This window comes from Amphiprion ocellaris, chromosome 12, assembly GCF_022539595.1.
Source record: "Amphiprion ocellaris isolate individual 3 ecotype Okinawa chromosome 12, ASM2253959v1, whole genome shotgun sequence".
Lineage (NCBI taxonomy): Eukaryota > Metazoa > Chordata > Actinopteri > Pomacentridae > Amphiprion > Amphiprion ocellaris.
Window position 1 is genome coordinate 25,538,915 of NC_072777.1, and position 25,164 is coordinate 25,564,078.

The window sequence follows — 25,164 nt, forward strand, 5'->3', positions numbered from 1 at the left end:
TGATATTACTTTACTACCTCAGATCACTGTCAGTATTACTTCTTACCTTCTATTCTAATCAATTTTCCGTTCATGTAATTTTATTTTGAGTAATGCATTGTAATTACATCTTATTGCTTTTCTATTAAAAACAGTTTATACCCCAGAACCATAAGAGAACTGACCTCATTCAAACACTCACCTTTACTGTCTGGACCTGAGTACCTACTAACAATTCCCACTACCTATTTATGCACTTTATTTATTATGCATTATGAGATTATTGACTAATTTAACTGAAAACGTGCAAGGACAATGAAGAAATCCTATTGTATTGTATTCTAGAAAGCGTTGCATTTATTCTCATGTTACACAATTTTGTTTTCTGGGCAATACCTACAATGTTTGTTTCAGGATTAATAACGTTTTGTCTTATCTTTCATTGCCATAGACAGCAATATACAAGTTATTAGTGCAATTAAATTCTTACCTGTGTCTGTGATTAATCTGTTTACAGAGTCTGTCGTAATCACAGCTACACTAGCTAAATATAGTGGCTGCAGCCTTAGATATAATAAAGGGCTGGCACTGTAGGCATAGTGACTGTAAACTACTGCTAGTCTCTCTAATTTACTTGAAAGGTGTTTCACCTGTGATTTAAACCTTAGCCTGTCATAACCATTACTTTACCCTGCAAAAAAATAGTAGTGGTATACTATTTAGTAGAATAGTACTTAATTTTTAGTGGTAGTACACTATACACGAAAAAAGTATCATTTATTAAAGTAAAATTAATATACTCTGGAAACTGTCAAAGATTAATCTATCTATCTATCTATCTATCTATCTATCTATCTATCTATCTATCTATCTATCTATCTATCTATCTATCTATCTATCTATCTATCTATCTATCTATCTATCTATCTATCTATCTATCTATCTATTGTAGTTTTAATACTGTATCTTTTGGGCATAAGAGGAAAACAGACAGGCATTGTTAATTTTATATTTAGAGCAGAAAAGGTTTGAATGAATGTCAGCAATGTAATGAACAAAGAGTAGTCATAATTTTTTATTTCATTGAGAAAAACAGAGAATGCTATACATTGTTTGGTGAGATGTCTTTTTTTTTTCTTGAAAAGCACAGCATCCCACGTCATGTTGCCAGTAGACAGACAGAGTGTATACATTCCACTGGTGTTTTTTTTTTTTTTTACTCAGACCTATGCATGCTCTTTTCTCTTGAGGAGCTTTTTAAAAGCCAGCTTAAAATCGTCATTAAAGCTGGTGTACAGCAGGGGGTTGATGAGAGAATTGATATAACCCAGCCAAGTCAGGAAGTCTGAGATGAGCTGCGAGGGCTGTAAAACCCGCAGACCCACCAGGAGCTCCTTCATAAAGAAAGGCAGCCAACAGATAATGAAAGCTCCCAGGATGAGGCCGAGGATTCGTGCTGCTTTTCTCTCACGTGACGTACAAATCTGGTTCTTCTCATCCTGCCCATCCATATCTGTCTCAAAGGACGGGATACGGATGGTGGTGTTGAGTTTGTCAGTAGCCAGCGTTGGATCTGAGTTGGACAAGTCTGACACACAGAATGTGTGGGACACTCGACAATGGTCGACAGAGTTCTGACTGCCGATGCTGCGGCTGCTGAGGTGGCGAGAAGAGCCGCGCTTTTGGTAAAGTGTCTTGGCGGCGTTATAAATCCTGTAGTATAAGATGAGAATGATGATCATTGGGATGTAAAAAGCTCCCAGCGTAGAGTAAATAGTGTATCCCAGGTGGTCGTGTTCTATGATGCACTGCTGGAGGTTGCTGCTGCTGCTGCTGCCGGACCTCTGCCTCCAGAACAAAGGAGGTATGGAGATGAAAACCGAGATCACCCAGACTGTCCCCACCATGACGCCGGCTCGGCGGGCCGACCTCTTGCGAGCATATTCGATAGCTTTGGTGATGGCCCAGTACCGGTCCAGGGCTATGACACACAGGTGCAGGATGGAGCAGGTGCAGCAGGTCATGTCCACGCTCAACCACACCTCGCACACCACCTGACCCAGCGACCACGTCTCCATGGTGATGTAGATGATGCTGATTGGCATGACAAGGAGAGCCACCAGGAAGTCGGTGACGGCCAGAGAGCAGATGAGGTAGTTGGCGGGCAGGTGGAGCTTCTTGGTCGTGCAGATGGCGATGATGACGCCGCCGTTGACGAGCGCCGTGAGGAGGGTGAGGAGGCTGAGAACGACCACCACCACCGCCATCCCGTCCGTGAACTGGACCGGCAGCGCAGTGCTGGCGGGTGGGATGGTGCAGTTGGTGATGTTGGGTGCAGTAGTGATCCCCCCTGAATAGCTCTCCATGTTTGTCTCTGGACCCTCCCTCCCTGGAAGCCCTCCCAGGGAGAAAGTTCTCACTCAAAGGTCAAAGGTCACTCTGAAAGAACAAAAACAGGAAAATGGTGCATTAGAAACAAAGTGCACTTTTCAAAGTGTAGGGCTTTCCTCAATTCCACACAATGCATGCTGGGATACTTTCTTAACAGGGATCTTCTGGTAAAAGCAATCAAATATTTGTTTTTGTGTTTGAGGATGGTAATGTTGACCACTATTGGCGCTTTTCCACTAGCACCTACTTGGCTCGACTCTACTCGGTTTGTGAGGTTTTCCATTAGGATGTAGTACCTTTTACCAGGTACTATTTTAGTACCTAATCAGCTGGGGTTCCAAGTGAGCTCAGTTGAGCCGATAACGTGACGTCTACAGAGTGCAGGGCTCTGATTGGACAGGGAGTGACGACACACAAGAGCGACTCCTTCACGAAAACCGTTGAGTGTTTCGTGACTTCAAGAAACTTTTACATTACTTATCCCATTGGTGGCAAGCTCACTTTAAACAAACGAGTATATTTTGAAAGTAACATCGTTGTCTCCTGTATGCAGACAGTAAGCTAGCTAGTTAGCCATCAACGCTAACTCCGTGGCCGGGCCGCCGTGCTATGACAACTCCACCCACGATGAGGTGGTACTCAATTTTAATGGAAAACGACCTAAACTGAGTCGAGTCGAGTCGAGCCGAGTAGATGCTAGTGGAAAAGCGTCTTATGCTGACTGTTGACCGCTGACGCTTGAAATGGTCAGTGTAGATTCCAAAAAAGAAGCCGTCAGCTTGACCACCTGACAGTTCCTTCCTTTGCAATCCACAGGACTTTCTGATAAAGTTGGACTGTTTACTTATTCCAACTCGTGCACAACAAAAATAATCTGGACAAAATAATCCTTTTCCAAATTTTTGAAAAATAATGCAATATTACAAAATCATACAAATGAAATTGTTGCACATTCTAAATCAGCCACACACCTCAAGCGCAAGAAATAGTTATCTTACTACACAACTGTTAATACTTTTAACTCCTCTTAAATCAATGTTGGTTTACCATGAACTTAAGGCACTGCATTTCAATTGTTAAACATCAACTTAAACGCATTTAGGCTCCTACAGTCAGACTATAGTGAGTATTTATGCTCCTAAGCTGGTAAATCCCTGTGATTTGATAAGAAAAGAAAACATTTTTTAAATGAGACTATGCAAGTCACAGTTTGACAGGTGAGGCTGAGAAACCTGAGGCAGAGATACACTTCCTTTAACAATGCACAATATTCAACAAACAATTGAATATATATTTTAACAACTCTGTAATTTGAAATTTCAAAGAGCTAAATGACCGCAGGAAAAGGAGGCAGGACATATCTTACTACCCAAAATACCACAACCTGAAAGACAGCAAATGACCTTGACATACACAGCATGTCCATTATATATTTAATGTTGTACTAATGTTCCAAGTATTATCAAGGTGTACTGCACAAATATATTTTCATGCAACATTGTTTCTTGAAGCTTTCACGCCAATAAAGTCCTTTGAATTGAATTAAATCGAGAAAATAAGAGCTAAACAGAGGAGTGACAGAATGTGACAGATTCAATATGTATGCAAAACATTTCATTTACTTTAAGATCAGTTAGTTTGCCTCGTGAGCTGAATGAGTCATTGCTTTAATTTAGCTCTAGTTTAGAGAAAGAACCCCAGGAGACGCCTAGAGTCAAACATTATGCCTGTGGCTTGCTTCCACTGTGGTCTCTGGTGTTGGTTTACTTGTCTGTTTACCAGAAAAAGCACAACATCATACTCAATGTTGTGTGAAAGTGAAAGAAAGTAAAAAGTGAATGTTTAACCTCATACCTGTGCTTTCATCACAGTGTTCGACTGATTTTTTTTGCTTGAAATTTTCAGGGCTGACTGACTTTCAAGTCATAAAGTGACAAACTGATGTTTCTTTTTACTTAGTTGAGTGGTTCTTGCCATAATATAGACTACTACAGTAGTTGAATAGGACTATTTGCTGTATACTAACACTACACAACAAAACTGATGGTGTCAATGCATTAATGTTGGAGACAAAGCTGTCAATGGCAACTTTGAGGGATCTAAAACATGAAACATATTTTGCTTTGTTTATACCTTTTCCCCATCACAACTTAATTCAATCCATCCATCCATCCATCCATGCATCCATCCAACGCTTAATCCTCATTAGGGTCGTGGGGGGCTAGAGTCTGTCCCAGCTGACTTAGGGTGAAGGCAAGGAATGCCTGGACAGGTCACCAGTCTATCACAAGGCTACATATAGAGACAAACAATCACATTTGCATTCACACCTAAGGGCAACTTAGAGTTACCACTTAACCTCAGCATGTTTTTGGACTGTGGGAGGAAGCCAGAGCACCCAGAGAAACCCCAGACATGCACAGGGAGAACATGCAAACTCCACGCAGAAAGACCCCGGGAAAGGACCGGGGATCTTCTAGCTGCAAGGTAAAAGTGTTAACCACCAAGCCACTATGTATTCCCAACATAATTCCATTTCTATTATTTCACAGTTTGATATATTCGGTTTTGTTCTAAAAAAGTAAAAATAAAGAGAAATGTTTGAATGAGTAGATATGTCCAAACATTTGACTGCTATTAACAATAAAAACAACAATAAAAGTCACTTCGAATGAGATGATGAAGGAAAAAACACATTCATAAATCACCAATTAACTTTATTTTCGAAACTGTGGTGGTCACTTATGGCTTAAATTTGCAAATTACTCCAGTTTTTTGCACCACAGGATCTAAAGGAACAAACATCCATGTTGGTATTGAACCTCAGCAAGCACAAGTGAGCATTAGAGAGCAAACAAGGCATGACCTATAACACATTTCCACATCTGGATCAAACCATGGACATTGTCGTCACGCAGTGCAAAAAGTCCGGTTATTTGGATTTGTTAACTGCTTAAAAACACAGACGTCCTATGCAACCACGGCAGTGAATCTCACTGGAGTAACTGTGGAAGTCTTTCCTGCAGAAATCAGGTGCTGTAACTGGCAGCTGGAGGGCGCCCTCATCCAGGGTGCAAACTTGACGGTTTGAAATTAAATATACATTTTTAATCAGTCCAATTAATGTCACTCCATGATGGACACATGCAAATGCTTTATTGTCTTTGATTTCACACTGTAGTGGAAGTGCAGTTCCGTTCAATCAATATGGGAAATCATGTGGCAGCCAGGAGTTTATTAAGAGATGGATCTGTTGTCTGGATGTCTGGGTGCACAAATTAGTTAATGAGCCGCATACATCAAAAAACCAAAGACTGGAACGCAATACTACGGTCAGGTAGTTTCCACCCCAGATTGCTTGTTAAAAGCTTCCCCATCAGTCAGTTTCACACCACTGATCACTTATACATGTCACTTATGCTGTAGGGAGTGAATGATGCAGTCAGGAGAGCCAGAAAACCTCAAACAGATAATACTATGTGGTGTGTAAAATATTTGACCCTAAGATCAGAATGTTCTGGATATAAATTCTAAACAAACACATCATCCAGTCTGATCCAAAATTGAGATCAGAAACCAAATCTCTCCCAAATCGGTCTTCAAAACACCCCTGATCTCTGTGACGTCCAAGTCAAAGAAGAACTTAGAAACTTAAGAAAACAAAGAGAAAGTATGTTGTAAGAAGTGATTTATAAGACATTACTGTCTGACTGACTCTCTCCCTTCGGCAGCAGAAAAAAGACCTCTGGCTACTGTCCACTTCTGTATACAAGCTCATATTGTGCTCAAAGGTCAGGAGTATAGCACAAAGAGGCCACCAAAAAGTCATCAAGAAGATCTTAAAACCGCTTCTGAAATACTGAGAGGCTAAATCAGGCTTATAATTATGATTCTGGAACTATTTTGCAGAAAGGGAGGCACCTGTAAGAGACTGCCTGCAAAACCAAAAGCCAAGCCATGAAGTCCAAGAACTCTCTGTAGACCTTGGTGATAAAACTGTGACAAGGCGTAGATGAGATGTTGGAAGGATGACTATCTCAGCGGCTCTCCATCAATCCGATCCTCATAGTGCAGCTGACAGAGAATATGACAGTCTGCTTAGAACAGGATGCCCTTTAAATGTCAAACAGCACCAAAAGATCTCTAAGACCTGTCTGGTCTGATGAAACAAAAAGTGAAAACTTTGGGCAGTAATGAACAGGCTATATTACGTCAACTGAATGCCAGACACTATGAGGACACAACTCTGTGAAGCATGGTGGTGGCAGCATCATGCCATAGAGATGCTTCTGAGCAACAGGAAGTGAACTGAAGGAAGGATAATTGCATTAAAATGCAGAGAGGTTCTCGAAGAAAACCTGATCCAAAGTGAATGCAAAAGTGTAGGTTATTGAGTGAACAAGACATGGTGATTTATCCCTTTTTAAAAGTTAATCTACAACATAATAAAATGTAAAAATGAGTCTCAGTACTTTCTGAATACACTGTAGTTCAGTTTGAGAAAAAAGATTTTTGTCTCAAAGATAGATGAAAACAAATTGTTGTTGCTATGTTAAAAAAAAATATGTTGTATGAGACAGCTGTACTGGAAAATGATTAAAAAATTTACAGATATATCTTTGATTGCTAATTCCAGTCCTGTGGTCTTTTGTGTTGGTGTTGTACATTTTACCTCATTAATTTTAGGTTGCAAATCATCCTCTTCCTTCCGTTAATCGCTGAACCAACCAGTCTACATCGGAATCACATCCCTAAGTAACCTCACCTGATGTTAAAAGTATAATCTAACGTAATTCTCCACAACACACACACACAAAAAAGGGAAAATAAGCATAATATGTTGGTGTTGTCCAACAGAGAGCAGCACAGGCCTGCTAATTCTCAACGCAAAGCACTGTCATTAGTTATCATGAGGAGGTATGAGTCAGCTTTTCCTTTTGTGGGATGGAGACAAACTGTCAGCGTTAGAATGAAAAACAACTGTCTAATCACAGCCTGGAGGCATGACCATGGGTGGGGTTTATCATCGCCGATGACAGCTCTGATGGACCATGTCGGCACAGAAAATACAAAAAAAAAATGGAACGAATCACAGACATTAAAAGAAACAAAGTCTTCGATAAAGACCAAATGTAAACACTTGTTCCTTTTGTTGACCATGCATTTACAATCTCACTGTGTAATTTTGACTCAGGGTTGTCATTGATACTATTTTAAAATGACAGTCACTCTTCGTCAACATTTTTTCACGGTGTAGCCAGATACATTATCCGGTTGAAAGACGACACTGCCATCAAAACAATACCGTGGGGAATTCCTAAGAAGGTGTGTATGTGGTTACTAAGACTGTTCAAGCAGGTAGTATGTGTCACAACAACAGCAGAACATTGTACTGTAAGAAGATGACGAATGTTTTCAATTCACCTGTCAGTGGTTGTCATGTTGTAGCTTATGTATAAAAAAACCATTCAATACTTTATGGTCTCTATTTGCACATTTTTACTCATGGTGGATTCAGTTTTATCTGTAATTTCCCTGCACCTCTGTGGAAACAGCACAACTATGGCAAGAAGGATTCCCAAAAATATTCTTCTGTGCACATTTATGAAAGCCTGAATCAGAAAAAAGAAAATCTAAAAAAAAAAAAAAGAAAAAAGAAAATCTGAAAGTTGAGATTCTTTATTCATTGAACAACACTTGAAAACACCTAAACATACTATGAATACTTTACTACTTCAAATTTTAGTTTGTTGACATACTTGTCTCCTCTCTATGCCCTATATACACAGCCTGCAGTTCAACCCAGTACAGGGGATCCTCGACTTACATCAGAGTTCTGTTTATACAGATTGATGTGAGTCGATTTAAGCTGTAAGAAAATGTAAATAAAGCTGTTACATGCATCACAATATTGATAAGTTCTTCACAAAAGACATGAATACCAATGATGAACAAACATGTTGTGTTCCACTGTTTTTACAACTTGGTCTAATAATGCCGCCAATGTGCGTCTGTGTTTCGCCCTTTTCCGAGCGTTTTATTAAATCTAATTTCACTTCCATGGTGTGTTGCCCTTGAGGCAGAACTATCGATGTATTTTCATTTTGAAAAAGCATTTATTTTGAAGTCTGTTAACAGATGTCACTTCCTGTCCTCTATTTTGATATTTAGCTTTACACATGTACGTGCTTCTCTGGATGCACGGCTCTCTACTTTAATGCCACAGAGGAATTTTTGGACTTACTGGTTATGTTAAAAGGATTTATTTGCATGCATTTGTGTTGTTTTATTCTGTTTTTGTTGCAGTTTTCACTCTGTAATGTGTATCAACAGCCACAGTAAAGAAGTCAAGTTTGCTACTACTCACGACTCATTTTGCAAACAAGAGTTTAACTAGTTGGATAGCTGTAGCTTTTCCTATCACCATTTTCTTTGTCATCAGAAGAGTCTGACTTATGCTTGTGAGCTGTAATGAAGGGCAAAAAGTTAGCGAATGTAGCACAATCCAAAGTGGTGTACACCCGGAGAATGTAAACTAAGCCGCCTTATAGCACCGCGTGACGACATATTTGTCCGCTCCACTCGCCAAGTAGTTCCACGTAACCTTTCTGAATGACGAAACGCTATAGACTGAGGATGTCATAAACCGAGGACCCTCAGTATAGGCAACTACAAACTACATAATGGTGGGTTAAAGCTGAGTTACTAACTCAACAGAACTTTTTGTCAAAAGTACATTTTTGGTGAATTTTTAAATGAAAATGAACATTTATTTTGATCACAATTTTAAGATTAGATGCGCTTCATTTTCCCCATGGAGCTGCATGCCACACATTATTAACTCAAGAATCAATAAAGATATAAAAACCTGATGATTTTTTCAGTTTCTACAGTTTCTGGCTTTGATAAATTATATTAAATTGAGGATTTTTTAAAAAGAAATAACATGCTTTTTAAATCTACCACAGGTTTTAGGGTTAAGAGGATTAATACAAATTGAAAAGCTGTGTTCAGGTAGTAGAGTGAGACGTCCACTAATCAAAGGATTAGTAGTGCTCTTGTCCAACATGTTCCCATCTCTACAAATTATACATTCAAAAATCTAACAAGGGATGCAAAATCCTGTGAGAGAGTCAAACATCCAGTCAAAATACTACAAAGAAGTGAGGTGTTTTCATGAATGGACAAGCGTTCCGGATGCAATTTTCTGAACAGCACCTGCAGCACAGTCTCCTTATTGTGCATGTCATGATTAGGTTTCACTGCTTGGCAGAGTTGAGAGAATGAAGTGGAAAAAAAACAAACTTCTCAGCTGAGTCCAAGATGAGTCATCAGTGACTTATCTCTCGAAGTACAATTCAGCGGGAGAGCTGTGTGGAGGTGTGCGCTTCCTGCTGTCTTAATGCTAAAATGACTCGCGTTGTTATAGCTTCAGACATGGGCTGTGTCCCAGAGCTCTCTCACTCCTCCTCCACCTCCAGCTTGTGACTCGGAGCAGACCAGATAGAGCGCAGAGCGAGCGGCGGGGAATATTTCGGAGCAATTTATTTGCTCCATCATGAAATCTGTTATTGATGAAGTACCACTTATTAACTGAAACAATCATGAGCCCAGAATGTGACTCATCAAGGCCGAGCGAAGTTTTCATGTGCTGCCCTCGTTACTTTGAAGCTGCTGGTCTCAGTTAGTGATGCTAAAATTTAGATAACAGCCACTGTGATTAGAAAATTTGGATGGCTTCAAGAGTTAGGGAGGATAAAGGGAAAGAGAGGTGGTAAAAGAGATGAGATGAGATGGAAGAAGCCTAAGGGAAAAAAAGATGGTATGAGAGGTAACAAGGAAGTGGAGGAGGGAGAAAGGGGGAACACGGAGGGCAATCAGGCCAAGCTAGAAGGTGAAATAAAGCGGCAAATAAGAGGAGATGGCAACTGGTCAAATGATGAGAAATTGAGGGGAACAACAAAATGCAGAAGTCAATAAAATCAATGAGTTTATACATAAAAACAAGAGTGATTTCTTCCTGAAGAGCTGAGATAAAAAAAACTTCTTTCATCCAGAAAATTTCTACCATCAGTCATCCCGGTGAACCTTTGTCTGGCCACTCTCCTCTCAGCTCCTCTGAGCTCCAGTCAGATAGCTGATTCTGAAGACAGACATGCTTAATGGAGGTGGAAGTCTGCGCGGATCGAATGAATCAAAAGCTTCAGCGCTCATATTGCTTTCACTGCGGGTTCCCATTAAGCCACAAAACAAAATTCAGGAGTGGTCGAGGCCAGCAGCATAAAAAGATCTCTGCCTTTCGACTCATTCTATTATCCAATAGGCAAATAATGAGGCGACAGCGCTGCATCAAATCATGCAGACGTGCAAAGAGACATGTTCATATTAAACATCACAATGTGGGAAAAAAAATTTGCTCTAAGGATGGAGTTTACTCAGACTACACAGAAATCATCCAGTGAGGTGCAATTCTGTTAATGGAGGCACCTTGTTGATGAGGACAGAGAACTGGTTTCATCCTACAGAAAGGAGAGGGTAACTCAGGTAGCTACTCTTTACAACAAAACAAAGTGGATGCCCCACAACCTCAAGACCACACTAGGTTACTCTTTAGAAATGAGGCTGCATGTAGCACAGGCTGTCCAAATCTAGATGGATAAAGAATGAAAAATGTAGTGGACTGATGAATCTCCATTTCTGCCGAGGCATGGGTTCACAAGTTGGCGCTAACAGCATGGATCTATGGATCCTACCTGCCTTGTTTCAACCAATCAGACTACTGCTGGTGGTGTAATTGTGTCAGGAATGCTTTCTTGAAATCTAAATACCATTCAATCAGGATTTCAATTCTCTAGCCTAGGTACACACCTTTAACCCACAGTTTACCATCATCTAATTCCTCCTCCCTTCCTCATGATGCCCTAAGAACCAAAGCAGCTTTTAAAAGTGCAAAAAGTACTGTCAGTGCTGATGACACAGCCATCTTCTGTGTAAATCATCAGTGGACAAAGGTAAATGGGGACTGGTAGCTTGACTGACCTGTATGGAGTAAGTAGAGAAGTCACAGGTTTTAGCCATACAGGAAGACTGATTAAAATCACGAACTGTATATGAAAATGAACAAACCTTTCATGGCTTCCTGAAGAGCTGTTTTGAAGCTCTTCAGTGTGAAGCTCAGTGTGGTAGCTGTGGCGGTGGCCATCTTAGCAGTACCTAACTCTAAGGTAATCCAAAAATGTGAGGTGGAGCGTAACTGGACCTATAAACGTCGCTGGTCCATGGATTGTCTTGAAACTGTCACAGACTTAATAATGTATAACTTTAAACCTTAAAACAATATAAATGAGATCATTTTCTAAAAAAAAATGTATCCCCCCTACACTTTCCATGAATGAATGAAAAAGCTATAGAGACTTTAGACTTTGTTTTTGTACCAGACTGGTAGGATTGGACATTTAATCACAGAGCTCTATGCGGATTGACTTGCTTTTGGTGTCAGTCTCAAGTTGCCATTTGAGGAACTGCAGTTTTTGGCGCTTGCTTAATTTTTCAGCCCAGGTGGTTGCTGCTTGATTAAAACTCATAACCATAAACAAGGGATATAGTCCCAGACGCAGGTTCGAGTCCGACTTATGGCCATTTGCTGCAGGTCTTTCCTCTCTCTATTTCTCTCCTATATAATAAAGGCCAAAAAAATTTTAAAATAAAAAAAAAATCTATCCTGACATCATTAAGATGCTGTGCATGTTTAACAAAACTGTCCAAAGTCTGCACAGCTTTCAAAGCTACCCTTCTTAGAATTGCAGTTGTTGATGGACAACAGCTTGTGCACTGCAAATTTTGCTGTAAGAATACAGGAGTATACAGGCTTCTGACAGAAGCTGTGTGGCTTACGGGTCAAATTAAACTGAGGAAATTTCCTATTAAATGAAACATTGCATACCGACTGTATCAAGCCAAATATACATACTGTTACATCCCTATAACTTCAATGCTCTCCCTCTTTCTGTTCCTACCTCTCCCCAGTTCTCTTCTATGGTGGACACAAGCAAGCATCAGTGATGAAATTACACCATGAAATGATATTATTTTTATAGAAACATTAAAACAATCCTTAATCGGTGCAGCTCTGTGATATTTTTTTCCATGAAAACTGCAACCCTCAGGGAAAGCACGATGGATATTATTAATGTGGGGGGACCATTCCTTCTCCAGGCCATGCCATAACCTCTCTTCTGTCATGGATGTGGATAATCCCATGTGACAGGCAGCGCTCCAGAAACCAGAGACCCTGAGGGAGGAGATACAGTAGCTGGCCTATGTCTGAAACACTGACCACCCTCAGGAGCCAGACACACACGTACAATTTGGGACCGACAAACATCAAAAGACTGTTTTAAATCAGATTGCATATACCATTGTCTTATTTTCCCCCAGAATAGGATGAAGCCCATTTTTTATTCCAAGTGCCACAAGGCTCTCGCTAAGCATGAAATTGGTCGTGATTACAGAAGCCTTCTGTTGTGCAGGGTTGCCAACTCTCTTGCTTTTTGTCATGAGACTCCCGCTGTCAGGCTCAGTCTCACACTCTCACACTTCCTGGACAAATCTCACACCGTATAAGAGGAAGACCTAAAGCCAAAACTTTAAGAAAAATATACAGCAGTTACATATGTTAAAACACTGTATGCAGTTTCTGAACTAAAAGAGTAAAAATACTGCAGTTTGTATGACTTTGGTTGACAGAGGTGCATACACACAATTCTCTCAAGTCACAAAACACACCACATGAATATTGGGTATTCCTCATTCACTCTGTTTAACTATTTCACATCTTACTAATAAATAAAGGAGTCTCTCCCTCTCTATGTCTGTGTCTGCCGTCACTTTTCTCAACAATCGTTCATCGGATCTACTTCACATTTTGGACAAGTGGCCCTCGTGTTTTGACAAAAATGTGGTTTTCTGTTACACTTCAACGACAGCATGCTTTCAATGGCCGCGCCCTCAATAAGCCTTCTCTATCAAGGGCACTGATTCTAAACTCTTTACGGCTTGATGCGAAGTTGTTTTGGAAGCAGTCTTGAGGAACTATCACCTGCACCACTATCTATTTAATGTCAACGATTGTAAGCGAAAGATGGACGTAGTGACTGTAAAGCCAACCATTGGTTTGTGGAATACCATTTTTGAAGTTTGGAATTTGGCCATAAACACCTTGGATTTTGAACCGTGCACATGAGGAGCGAATGTGGGTCTGATTGAGAGTTTTGAGCACAATACGCATGGTGACCTGTCAATCAATAGGTAGCCTTGTCCTGCTTTATCATTAATTCTACTCAAAACAGAAACATAAGTTACAAAAGTGACACCAAATTGTATTTAAGTATTCTTGAAACTAATGACTGAGACCATAAAATCAAACGAATCAAGTATGAAGTACAATCATTTTCTCATTCACTACTATACAATCAGAGCTCTTCCTTCAACCAGAGGAGTCACCCCCTGCTGGCTGACGGAAAAAAGTGCAGCGAATCATCAATCATCTTTTATATACAATCTAAGATCAAAGCAAGTGATTAATAAAAGTTCCATGATGATTTTGTAATAGCTGGCTTAACTAGCATTAGCTCTGCTCCCCATGCCATCACAGACACTGCTCCATTCAGTTAGTGTATCCTGATAGCTGCTGTCTTTTAAAACATAACGGTATATGGGTTTCAGCTCTGCTCCTCAGGCTCACTTTACCCTTTTTTGATTAATGTAGTGACACGCACAGAGAGGGCAAAGTGTGCAAAGCAATGTTAAATGTTGTCCTAAGCATATAATTTCTCTCTAATGTCATATATCTAGACTGCTGCCCCATACCAATGTGATTAAATCATTGTAGCTCAAGGCTGGTAACTGAAATCAGCTAAGTAATTGGTGTATTTGTTTTAGCTGCACTTGTATGAACTGCTGGATAGTTTAATTTATGACAAAACATCACATTTGGCAAGTTCTTCATACATTTTGCAATTTGATTTGTAAAGTAACCGCTACCTATAGCTGTCAGAAAAATGTAGTGAAGCAAAAAGTCTATATTTTCCCTCTAAGACATAGTGGAGTTGGAAAGATGTAGAAGGTGGCATGAAAAAGAAAATACTCAAGGTCCTCAGAGCTGTGCTTAAGTAAAGCCCTTAAGTACATTTACTTAGTTACACTCCAACTCTATAGAAACCGGTCTGTTCTAAACAGATTTGTTTTAAATAAGTGCTCAATTAGTCTATTATAAGTTGAAATGTTTGTGAAAATACAACCTTTGATATGATTAAGACAAAGTAACTGAAGTTTGGCAACCCTGGTTGTACTTCTGAATTGTTGACCTGTCCAAGATGAAAGACTAGAATATTGTCAAACTGATGCAAGTGTCCATGTCCCCTTCTGGGCATTTTGTAATAACTTGTGTAGTCTTATATCTTCCAATACCATCATCAGGCCAACAGCTCATCCAGTACTTTGGTTTATGACCAAATACCAGTAAAACTTAAATCATTCCCATCAGCCTGAGCTGGATTCAGCTTATTGCTAATAACTGAGTAAAAGCATGCTAACACAGTTAATTTAACACCTGCTAAAAATCAGTGGTGCTGACTTTATATTTGCATCTAACTAAAATCACAACTGAGCTTCAACAGAGCTCCTCAGAACCAATAGCACAGCTGTAGATTTTAAAGGAAACCACAACATGGATTGTAACACTCTAGAAACTCACTGCATTTAGAATGTCCACATAGACATGACATACAGTCAGATCCATGAATATTTAGACATTGAAACAATTTTCAGCATTTCGGCTATGTATGCCACCATAACAGATCTGAAATTAAACAAAGAATCATGTTTATAAGTTTTTACTCCATGAAAAGAATCCGTTCTTGTCTTAAAATTGCTTCGATGCAACTCTACAAATTTGCTTCATCTATAACACAGATCTATGAAGTCCCTGCTTTTCTTTCCACCTACCCCTCTCTACTGGCTGCAGCTTGAGCACACCAGCTCACTTATGACTCTAGCTGTAATTTTAGAGTAATTCATCCATACATACTCAGGTCGGAAACCAATTCTGAAGAAGTATAATGATACAGAAAGCACAAACATACAAATTGTCAGGTTTGGTTCCTTTGGTTTGCTATGCATTGAGCCTCAGAAGTCTGATTCTGTGTTTTTGAGACTGTCATTAGTACACAGTGCTGCAGTTTCAAGACGGAGATGCTCAGCCGTGGCACTGACTGCATATTTTGCTCATGAAGTGTCTTCCAGCATATAAAAATACCATATGGACAGGCTAACGATAAAAAACTTGACTTGAACTGTCAAGGGTCTTTATAATTCACCATGGATCAACCTAGATCAAGGCTAGTAGCTCTTCTTTAAGCAAAGTATGAAGGTCTGACTCTCACATCTGCAGGGGCTGTTTGAGGTGGCAAGAGTTTATGCAAATAACTTAGGAGGCCTAAGATGTCCTAATGTGGCCCACTCTCACAGAGACTGTGATACTGCCAACCAGTGGTGATAATTCCTTTGAAAATCTGTCTCATTCCCTGCAGGATATCTCATAGATTTTTAATACAACAAAATGCTATTACATTTACATTTAATCGTATGGTGGACACTTCTGTATATAGGTACTATATATATATACCATCAAAGCCACATCAGATCAAGGAGGAGGCTTTTAGAGAAAGAACCTCAACAGAAAGGTGCCCCAAGGTTGCAGGTACATGAAGTAACACATAAGCACATACAACATGACATTTGTCGATGGAGCAGAGATGAAAATAGACGAGCATTAGTGACTTAAACACAATGTGAGCAGCAACAGGAAGCTAATCGAGGGGAAAGAAACATGGAGTGAAATGAGCTGTCTTTGACTGGTTGATGACCAGACATGGTGTCGCATTTGGACAATTTGCAGAGGTTAACAGGGCATGCTGGCAACCAACTGTAGTCAAGGCAATGGAAAAGCGACTGCACAAAGAACGGAACATTCTCATTCAGAAAGGACATAATCTTCCTCATGTTATATAAACTGTGAAAAAGCTTTTGTTTGCGAAAATCATAAAAATTTTTCGAGATGAGTCAGTGAAATATAGAATAATGGGTAAGTTCTACATAACCTGGTGTCTATCAAGGATGAGTCACCACTTGCTGCCTCACTGTGTATAAGTAATTAGTTGTTTAAAGTTTTGGATAGACTTCATACCTAGTTCATTTTATTGTGTCATAATGGAAAAATATTTAAATATGGGAACTGATAGTAAGATTTATAAATGCATTAGCAAGTAAAAAAAACTGCTTCATACTGAGGCAGTGGCAAGTAAAAGTGGATAAAAACATTATGGATCATGACCCTCATGCTTTGATAGTTGATACTGTTTCCCATAGCAACAGATACAAACCAGCTCCATTAGTCAGTAATAGTGTAAACAGATAGGGGTCTGGATTAAGGATGGAAATTTAATGTGATTAATTAAATTTATTTAACCTCAGTGAGGGCTAGCCCTCATTTATAATCATGCATTTTATTGCCTGATGCTTAATCGAAAAATATTCATCCTACTACACCAAAAAAAGAGAACAACAGAGAGAGCGTTGATACAGATTGCTTGCTTTCACCCACATGAGTATAAAAATATCTTGCACCTACATTTATGTTGAGTCCTGTGGGATACCTATCCTATTCATCCTATTCTAGGGTTATGTCTTCAAGTTCTCCTCAGATTCTATGTGTAGATTTTTTTTCTACTGTCTACTGTAGCGATTTTAAAATTAGAATACTACCAATCTGTTCTAATGGTGTTAGAGGCCAATACCCCTGTCTTTAGATCTCATATCTGTAGGAATTTTCCCAGAACAAGCTGGCAAAGTAGATTAGGTATATTGAGTTAGTGGGTTTTCTGCTAATTGGAAGGTTGCTTGTTCGATTCCCAAGCCCCTCTGCGTTGTAAAGTGTCCTTGGACAAGACCCTGTGGACGAAGTTGCTCCAGATGGCAGGCAAACACCTTGTATAGCAGATAATGGTGTGTGAATGGATGAATGGGAAAACACTGTAAAGTATTTTGAATACCATTAAGGCAGGAAAGTGCTATATAAGTGCAGATCATTTACCACTGGGACCACTGTAAAATCCTCCATCAAGGAGGTTCACATGGCACAGCATCAACCTAAGAACCTGCTGTTAGATCAGTGGCAAAAGAGGTCACGAATGTCAAGGAAGTGCATTTAATTTCAGGCATTCCCTGAAGCAGCAGACAGGTAATGAGAGGTCAGAAGGGTCATAGCTTTGATGGTCATCAAAGGAAAAAGCTGATCCGTGAAGACAAGGGCTTACAGATGGTCTCAAGGAGATTTTGCCTGTCAAATTGTCCAATGACTGTCTGACCTTGACCGATGATATTGTCAGACAGTGAAAGAACACTTAGAATTTTTAGATCTGACTGACATCCCTGACAAAGTTAGAAGATTTGGAAAGCCTTAGCCATCTCTGTAGCAGAGGTCACTGAGGTAATAACAAGGGTGAATATGATGTGACTCAGAATGCTAATTGCTCTGGATATTATTTGGCAATGTTGACTGACAAATGTTGTATAGAAACAGTACAGGGACGGTACACTTGCCTGGTACCTGGACGAGCAAGTATAGGGTTGAAAGTTCATATTTAAATTTATCAGTGTCATACTGCACAGCCCATTCTGAGAAAGTTTCTGCCAGAATGCTAGAAAGGAGGCCTTGGCTGACAGCCAAATCTTAGATTCCGGAGGAGCAATGTGGACCCGGCTGAGTCCACACTGGGCCAGGTCTGCTAAAGATTCTGGAGAGGTCATGGGTTCGAAAAAGCTCCATGTGTCTTGTGAAGAAGGATTCTGACAATGTCCTTTGGGGTGTTTGGCCATTTGGTCTGTCATCTGGTCTTTTGAAAAATCAGGAATTTGTTTGCCTTGGCATGATTATGTTTTGACATTTTCATGGACAGTATCTCTAAGGACCTTCTAGCATCAGGAAGAAAAAACCTGTCCTGCTTACAGGTGATCCAAAGCTCGGCTGCTAGGATTTGGTACAAAGAAATATTTCCTCACATTTCACAGATGCAGGATTGTCTACAGAAGGCAATGCCTAACTTTAAAATTGATTACAGCCCAGAGAGATCTTGTCCAAAGTTATATTTCTGACCTTTTGTTGCTTCAGTCTTCTCCTTTCAAGTGAGTGCAAAGTGGCTGGGATGAGGGTCATCAACTCCAAATCTTAGGCCAGAGTACTTTAGCATCCTGCTAGAAGATGGATTGTGTGAGACAGCTGCTACTCCAAGTAAAGAGAGTTCCAGTACCTTTGGGGTTTTAAGAGTGAGTGTAAGGCACAAGGGATAAAATTTCCCTGCTCTGAGTATCTGACTGGTGTCTCTTGTGGTCATCAACACACTGTTACCCTCCAGTAAAAATAACAATTTGATCTTAATGTACGAGTTAGAGACAAACAATGTCATTATTACTGGGAAACATCAAACATAAGTGAGGCTCAAAGTTGTGGAAGTTAATAGAAACAGAATACTTGAATAGTTCATTCAGGTAGAAGTGCTCTTAAAGGCATGATCAATCTTAGGAGGTTGCTGAGCCCAAAAGACTTTCACCTTCCAGATTTCGTTTCACCTTCAACGAGCACATAAAGGTTTATAGATCCAGAGTGGTGACAGTTAATTTTAAGCACTAAAACAAAACCAGGACTATTTTTTTTTAGTTAAAGTGAGTCAATGGTGATATTGTCCCACCATATTTCAATGGCTTGAATATCATGCATGCCAGTATCTTAGTTGATGCCTATTTATGATGAATCACCCTCCTCCATGAACAGAGAACACGCAGAAATTTCACAAATCATGTTTTCAGGGGTACGCATGTTTTATTTAGATACGCCAAGCTCTCGCTGGCTACTCTACACTGCTATTAGGTAACCACAGGACACAGCAAAATAACTGAAACCTCATTTCAAAGAGAGATTCTGATTGTTTTCTGATCTACACAGGATGATTACCAGCATTTCCCTGATCTTTCCTCTAGTCCAGTACTTTCATACTGTTACACTGCACAGAGATGTGTTAGTATGGCAGGTTTTCTCACTTTCCCATCTTCCCTGCCGCTCACTAACAGAAATAGCTGCGTGTCACTGCAATCAATCTACAAATAAATCACTACAGGCGAACCTCTAATCAGCCCCGACACTGTTAATAAACTGTATCCTGAGGTTCAGTCATATCAATTAAGACATATTTCACCGGGTTAACATGAATTATTATCAGATGACAATGCTTTACACGTGCTTTGTTTCTACAATGCGGTAGCACACTTTAATAAGCAGGGTGTCTGAATCTATTCAATCTTACAAAATGTCTAGTGTTCTGTAAACAAAAAGATTCTGTTAAACGCATGTAATCATCTTTGGTGCTGACATCGCAGCAGCTGTCTATAATTCAGTTTCCAACACTGGCTTTTACAACAATGGTAAATTCGGAGAGATTCTTGAAGGACTGCCGCCCTAAATCACTCGCAGAACAGCCAGTCACGCCTGGGGAGCCTGCCGGTGAGGGCCATTACTCAGCTGTCATCTTACCTGGAAAATGGATGACCTTTCCAGGCTGGAGATTGCAGAGGTGATTTTGCGTCTTCATAAAAGTGCCAGCATTCTGGTGTGTCTGCAGTTTAAGCATCGGGGCACCATTCAACTCGCAGGCAGACAGTCCACCCTGACCTCGAAACGGTCATATTCCACATTTGAAATTCAGTCATTAGTAAATTTCACACCACTCTGTGCTGTAGTAACCATGCTAACCATATTACAGAAGAGGAGAAAAGAAAGCAGGGGGCCAAAGGAGAAGACAAAGTCAGACAGGGTGCTGTCACTTATTATGACACAATATGGCACAAACAGCGTGATGGAGTGGAGAAATGACAGGCATGAGAAAGTGGGATGACAGATTAAGATCGATGAGAGGATGGGTCATGTGGAGCTCCCTTTCATTTCACATCCAATTGGATGTTTTCACAAGCAGGTATTAGTGACACTCCATCTTTATCATATAAAGAGCAAAACAAAATTTTAATTCCATTGAAAAAACGTGTTTTTCAGATTAAATTTTGCTCCATTGCTAAAGCTATGCAGTGCCATCTCCATGTACATAAAAATACCAGATCTAAAACTGCCCTCATCTTAATCTGTTCAACAAATGTGCTTAGTAAGATAGATATTAAGATTTATGTACATGTGTGTGGACTTAAATGTGATTATTTGTTCTGTAATGAAATATAATCCTGGACTTTGGCTAACATGCTGTGTATCCCAGTATTAACCCACTCAAAGCAATGCAATGTGATAAATAGGTTACTCTGTTAATTTTTTCCTTTAATTTGATTATTCATGTCCATACTGAGACTATTTTGAGATGCATAAACTGCTTTCAGTGCCAACTTGAATGAATAACCACTGCACTGGAGGAGCCGGAAGCGATCGTGATAAACAGCGGACACAAGATCTGAAAAATGTTACTGGGTTTCAACAACCCTTATTCCTGCATCTCACATCAAAAACAGAGCATAGGGTCTTTAAAGGTGATATCTGGATTGAGTAGATTACACAAACAAAATAAAATGCTGGGTAATGTAGGGGAAGAGTCCAAAAAGAAAAGAAAATATCAGCCAATGAAGTAAACTTGAACCTGACTAAAAATCATTCTCTCATTTTCACTCGCTCATGCCACCATGAATTGTTCACGGATGGAATGTATTTCAATCATAAAGTCATATTAATGAATGAATTTATATTTAAAACAGTACCAGTGAAAACCTTAAACATGCCTACACAATCAAGCATTTTAACTATTTTTACGATTTTCTAAAGTGCATTGGGTTTATACTGACACTGACAATCTCAAAGATAATTCCATGAGTTTCTTGGAATCCAATCAGTTCTCTTCTTCCTATCGGTGTTCCTCAGTCGGGGTTTCTTTGCATCTGTTTCAGCAGATGTTGAGATGTGTCCTGCTACTTGAAGGCTGAAAAACACTGATGTCAGCTCTAATCTGAGCTGCTGTTCATTGCTGACTTCTGAGGCAGGTAGGTCTAATAAACTCAGCAGAACAGGTAACGCTTGGTTTTTCCCTTTTCTGGGCCAGTCCTCATGAGAGTTAGTCTCATTACAGTTTGGATTGCTTTTGCGACTGCACTTCAAGAAACTTTCAAAGTTTTGAATTGTCTGGAATAACTGACCTTCATGTCTTGAAGTAGTAACACATTTTTTGTTTCTTTTCACTTAGGTGAGCGGTTCTTGCTGGTTTTGCTGGTCTCAAATGCATTGAGAAGATGTCTGACTGTACTTCCTCTAATATCCAGGAACTTATCTAAAGGTACAGTTCAAGGCCCTCTGACACATTTGTGTTTCCACAGCAGGGCTGAAGCCCAGGGAGATTAAGCAAATTAGTCGACTGATGAATCAGAAGTACAAAGGTCTCACATTTCTTCTAAGCGTCATCCTCTCCAAAAATGGAGAGCAAAGCCTGAACTTGATCACCAGTTGATCGATGGTAAACTCTATCTCAATTGTTGTCGGCCAAAAGGCAATCAAAATGATGTATTTGAAGTTGTGGGTTTTTAAAAATACCAGGTGCATAACAACACCTAGTGTGGCTTCTGAATATAATGTGAGGTTTAGTTCTATGAACTGCATTGAAAAATGAGAATTGTTGGACCCACTTAAATGAATTTAATTTACCCAAATGATTTGAATAAGTAATATTAATGACACGGATTTAACTTGGATATATTTAAATAATTAGATTTCTGACAAATGAGGAGGTTTCACTGCTGGGGGCAAGGATTTGCTTTGCCCAAACATGAACTGTAAAACATGATTTTCTCATTAGAATTTACCTATTCCTCCTTTTCTTTACTCCTACTGGAAGAAATATAAAAAATTTGAAGACACACTGATGTTGAGATGTCAGACATGCAGTCCTATAGAGGAGTAAACCTAATTTTTGCATTTTTGCTTAAACTGGAACACCAGTATAAAGGGACAAACTTTAATTTGAAGTTGACAGAATCTACAAAGTAAACTGCCATCTATAAAGCAGAGACATATTTAGATTATTTCAGAACTGTATTTTACGTCAGTGACAGCTCGAATACACTTTTTACAGTGTGTGTTGAAATAGCAATGAAGCCTCAAGTCAGGAATCTCCATTTCCATGATTGGTAGCAAACTACAGAGTCCTTTTCTAAAAATTTCCCATAAAACAGTATGAATCTGTCAAATAAAGATTTTTTAAGTCATAGTGTTGTTTTGGGCTGATGTCCCTTTTGAGAGCTCCAAGCTCGAGGTAATGTCACACACTCATTTAATTTGTCACTCAGACACTGACTGGCAGCTGCTTTCTGGATGTAATTTGCACTCTGATAAGGCCTTCAAAGCACGGATCCCTCTCTGCACAGACAGCTGCTAAATCCACAATAAATCCACCTTTTATTTTTAATTAAGAAACAGCAGGACCTCTTTTATTTTAATTTTCATGTCATATTAAGGATTCATCGACGTGTTTTACTAGTCAGAGAGGTACTGGGACATGTTTTCATTTGGATTTTGTTTTCAGATTTGTGCTTCGAACAATGAACCACACACTGACATGACACATTGGTACCATCAATAACAGCAGCACAGATGAACATATAACACGCAAAGAAGGACGACAACTTGGCAGTAAACAGTTCTACTACTCAGAGGCATAAATCTGTCCTTCCTGCTGTCCTTAGCTGTCGCTCTACAAAATTAGATGGCATTAGGACAAGCTCCACGCAGGCTGCAACATTTGTCATGTGAAGACTGCACTGCATCACTGATTTGCTATTGCAGAGCTTCCTTTGTTAATAGATGTAGCCGTGGTGTTCATGGGGCTAATTTAAATCTTTGTTTAACCCAGCATGCAGCTGTAGTAATGTTTGGAACCCTAAAAAAAATTGTATTTGGATCATTTTAAAAGATGAGAAGTCATGATTTAAAATCTAACCAAGCTTTGAGTTGGAAAGGAGGCCATATCAATGGCAGCCAGGTAATACAGGGAGCTAAAAATATGTTATAACTTGTAATAAGTAAGTATTGAATTTCTACAGTATGAAAATTACCATTTTAGTGGGCACTGTATCAGATACAAATAGGCGCTAATTCTGACGCTGCCTACAGCACATGGGTGTAAAAGGCTGCAGAAGATAGCATAGTATGAACCAAAACAACAGCAGAATTCATAATTTGGCAAAACTTTACAAAGCAAAGGCTGTAACTGTTTGTATTACTCACATTATCAATGACTGTAGGCTTGTCATTGTTGGCTATGCTTTTAGACACTTTATTCTTCTCTTAATAAACTAAGTTTTGAAGTAAGTCAAATATTTGTTCCAATTTCAATCAGCTTTCTTTTTTTGACATTTATTTGAAGTACGGTAACCTGTAAAGGACACACCAAACCATCCCTCCAAACAGTCTAAGAAGGGCATAGAGACATCACTCTCCCCAGATAGCTCCTCTGATGTGTTCTGAGACCAGATGAAATAAGGAATCCCTCCAGTAAGTTCTAGGTCTCCTCCCAGGCGAGCATGGCTGGAAAATCTTTAAAGGAAGACACCCAGAAGGCAGTATAATCAGATACCTGAACCACCTTGGCTGGCTCTTTTTGACACAAAGGAGTGAGGACTCTACTATGAGCTCCCTACTGATGTTGAAGCTACTCAGCCTATCTCTAAAGCTGAGCCCAGCCACTGTATGGAGCAAACTTATTCTGGCGGTTTGTATCTGTAATTTCATTCTTTTGGTCACTTTCCAGAACTCACGACCAAAGATGAGGGCTGGAATGTAGATTGATTTGTAAAGACCTTTGCATCCCGGCTCAACGCCCGCTTCACTACAGCAGTCTGGTACAACACTAATATCCTGATGATGCTGCACAAATCCTGCTGTCCATCTTATGCTCCATTTTCCTGTCACTAGTGAGCAATATCCCTAGATAGTTAAACTCCTTCAGTTGGGGCAGTAACTTAGAGGGAGTCATCAACTGATTTCGAGGTCACACCAACCTAATCATACAATATAAAATTTTTTCAGCGCTGAGTTGTATGACATTTCTGGTGTTCATGACATGATGCACACTGACCTAAAAACATTATTCAGATACACATTTTGTAGAATCAGAATTTGATATATTTAATCCAACCTCTGAAAAGTGTGGAGGAGCCAAAGTCAGTCATCTTTATCAGTGGAAGTCTCCTTAGACCGCAGATGAAGATAGATTTCATGGCAGCTACCCAAAAGTCTCCACCCCCACGTTACTATTGCAAAGGATCTGATTGCTAATGACAACAACAGGACATGAGTCAGTGGCCTCTTTGGAGACATTCTGGCTCCACTTTTGTAGAATGGAAGGAAGTGGAGATTAGTTAGTCAGGCAGAAAATACTGTAATTTTCTCACATTTTGCTTCTTCTGAAACCTTGCATCTGTACTGTATAGAGGACACTGTGTACAAGGATGTTCACGCAGTAAGGTGGGAAGTAACGACTTCAGTACGCTTCGAAAAACTACCCATTGTAACTCCAACAGTGTTATTGGAATGCAGTGATAGTTTGGAGGAAAACTCTTTAAAAGTAAGTTCTCTATTTTCAGTCTTCCAACATGTTTTCCTGTCACTCCTCACTGGAACAACCAAGGGCAACACCATGCTGA

The 25,164-nt window shown here is 39.7% G+C and overlaps 1 protein-coding gene across 1 annotated transcript in view; it reads right to left on the reverse strand.

The window, feature by feature from the left end:
* Nucleotides 1-1,041: 1,041 nt before the first annotated feature.
* The window catches only part of LOC111572594 (5-hydroxytryptamine receptor 1E), a 38,654-nt gene continuing 14,531 nt past the window's right edge, over nucleotides 1,042-25,164 (reverse strand). Inside the window, exon 2 of the mRNA XM_023276330.3 lies at nucleotides 1,042-2,418. Within this exon, the coding sequence (XP_023132098.1) occupies nucleotides 1,206-2,345 (1,140 nt within the window). The 5' untranslated portion in view covers nucleotides 2,346-2,418 and the 3' untranslated portion in view covers nucleotides 1,042-1,205. The remainder of the gene's footprint in view (nucleotides 2,419-25,164) is intronic.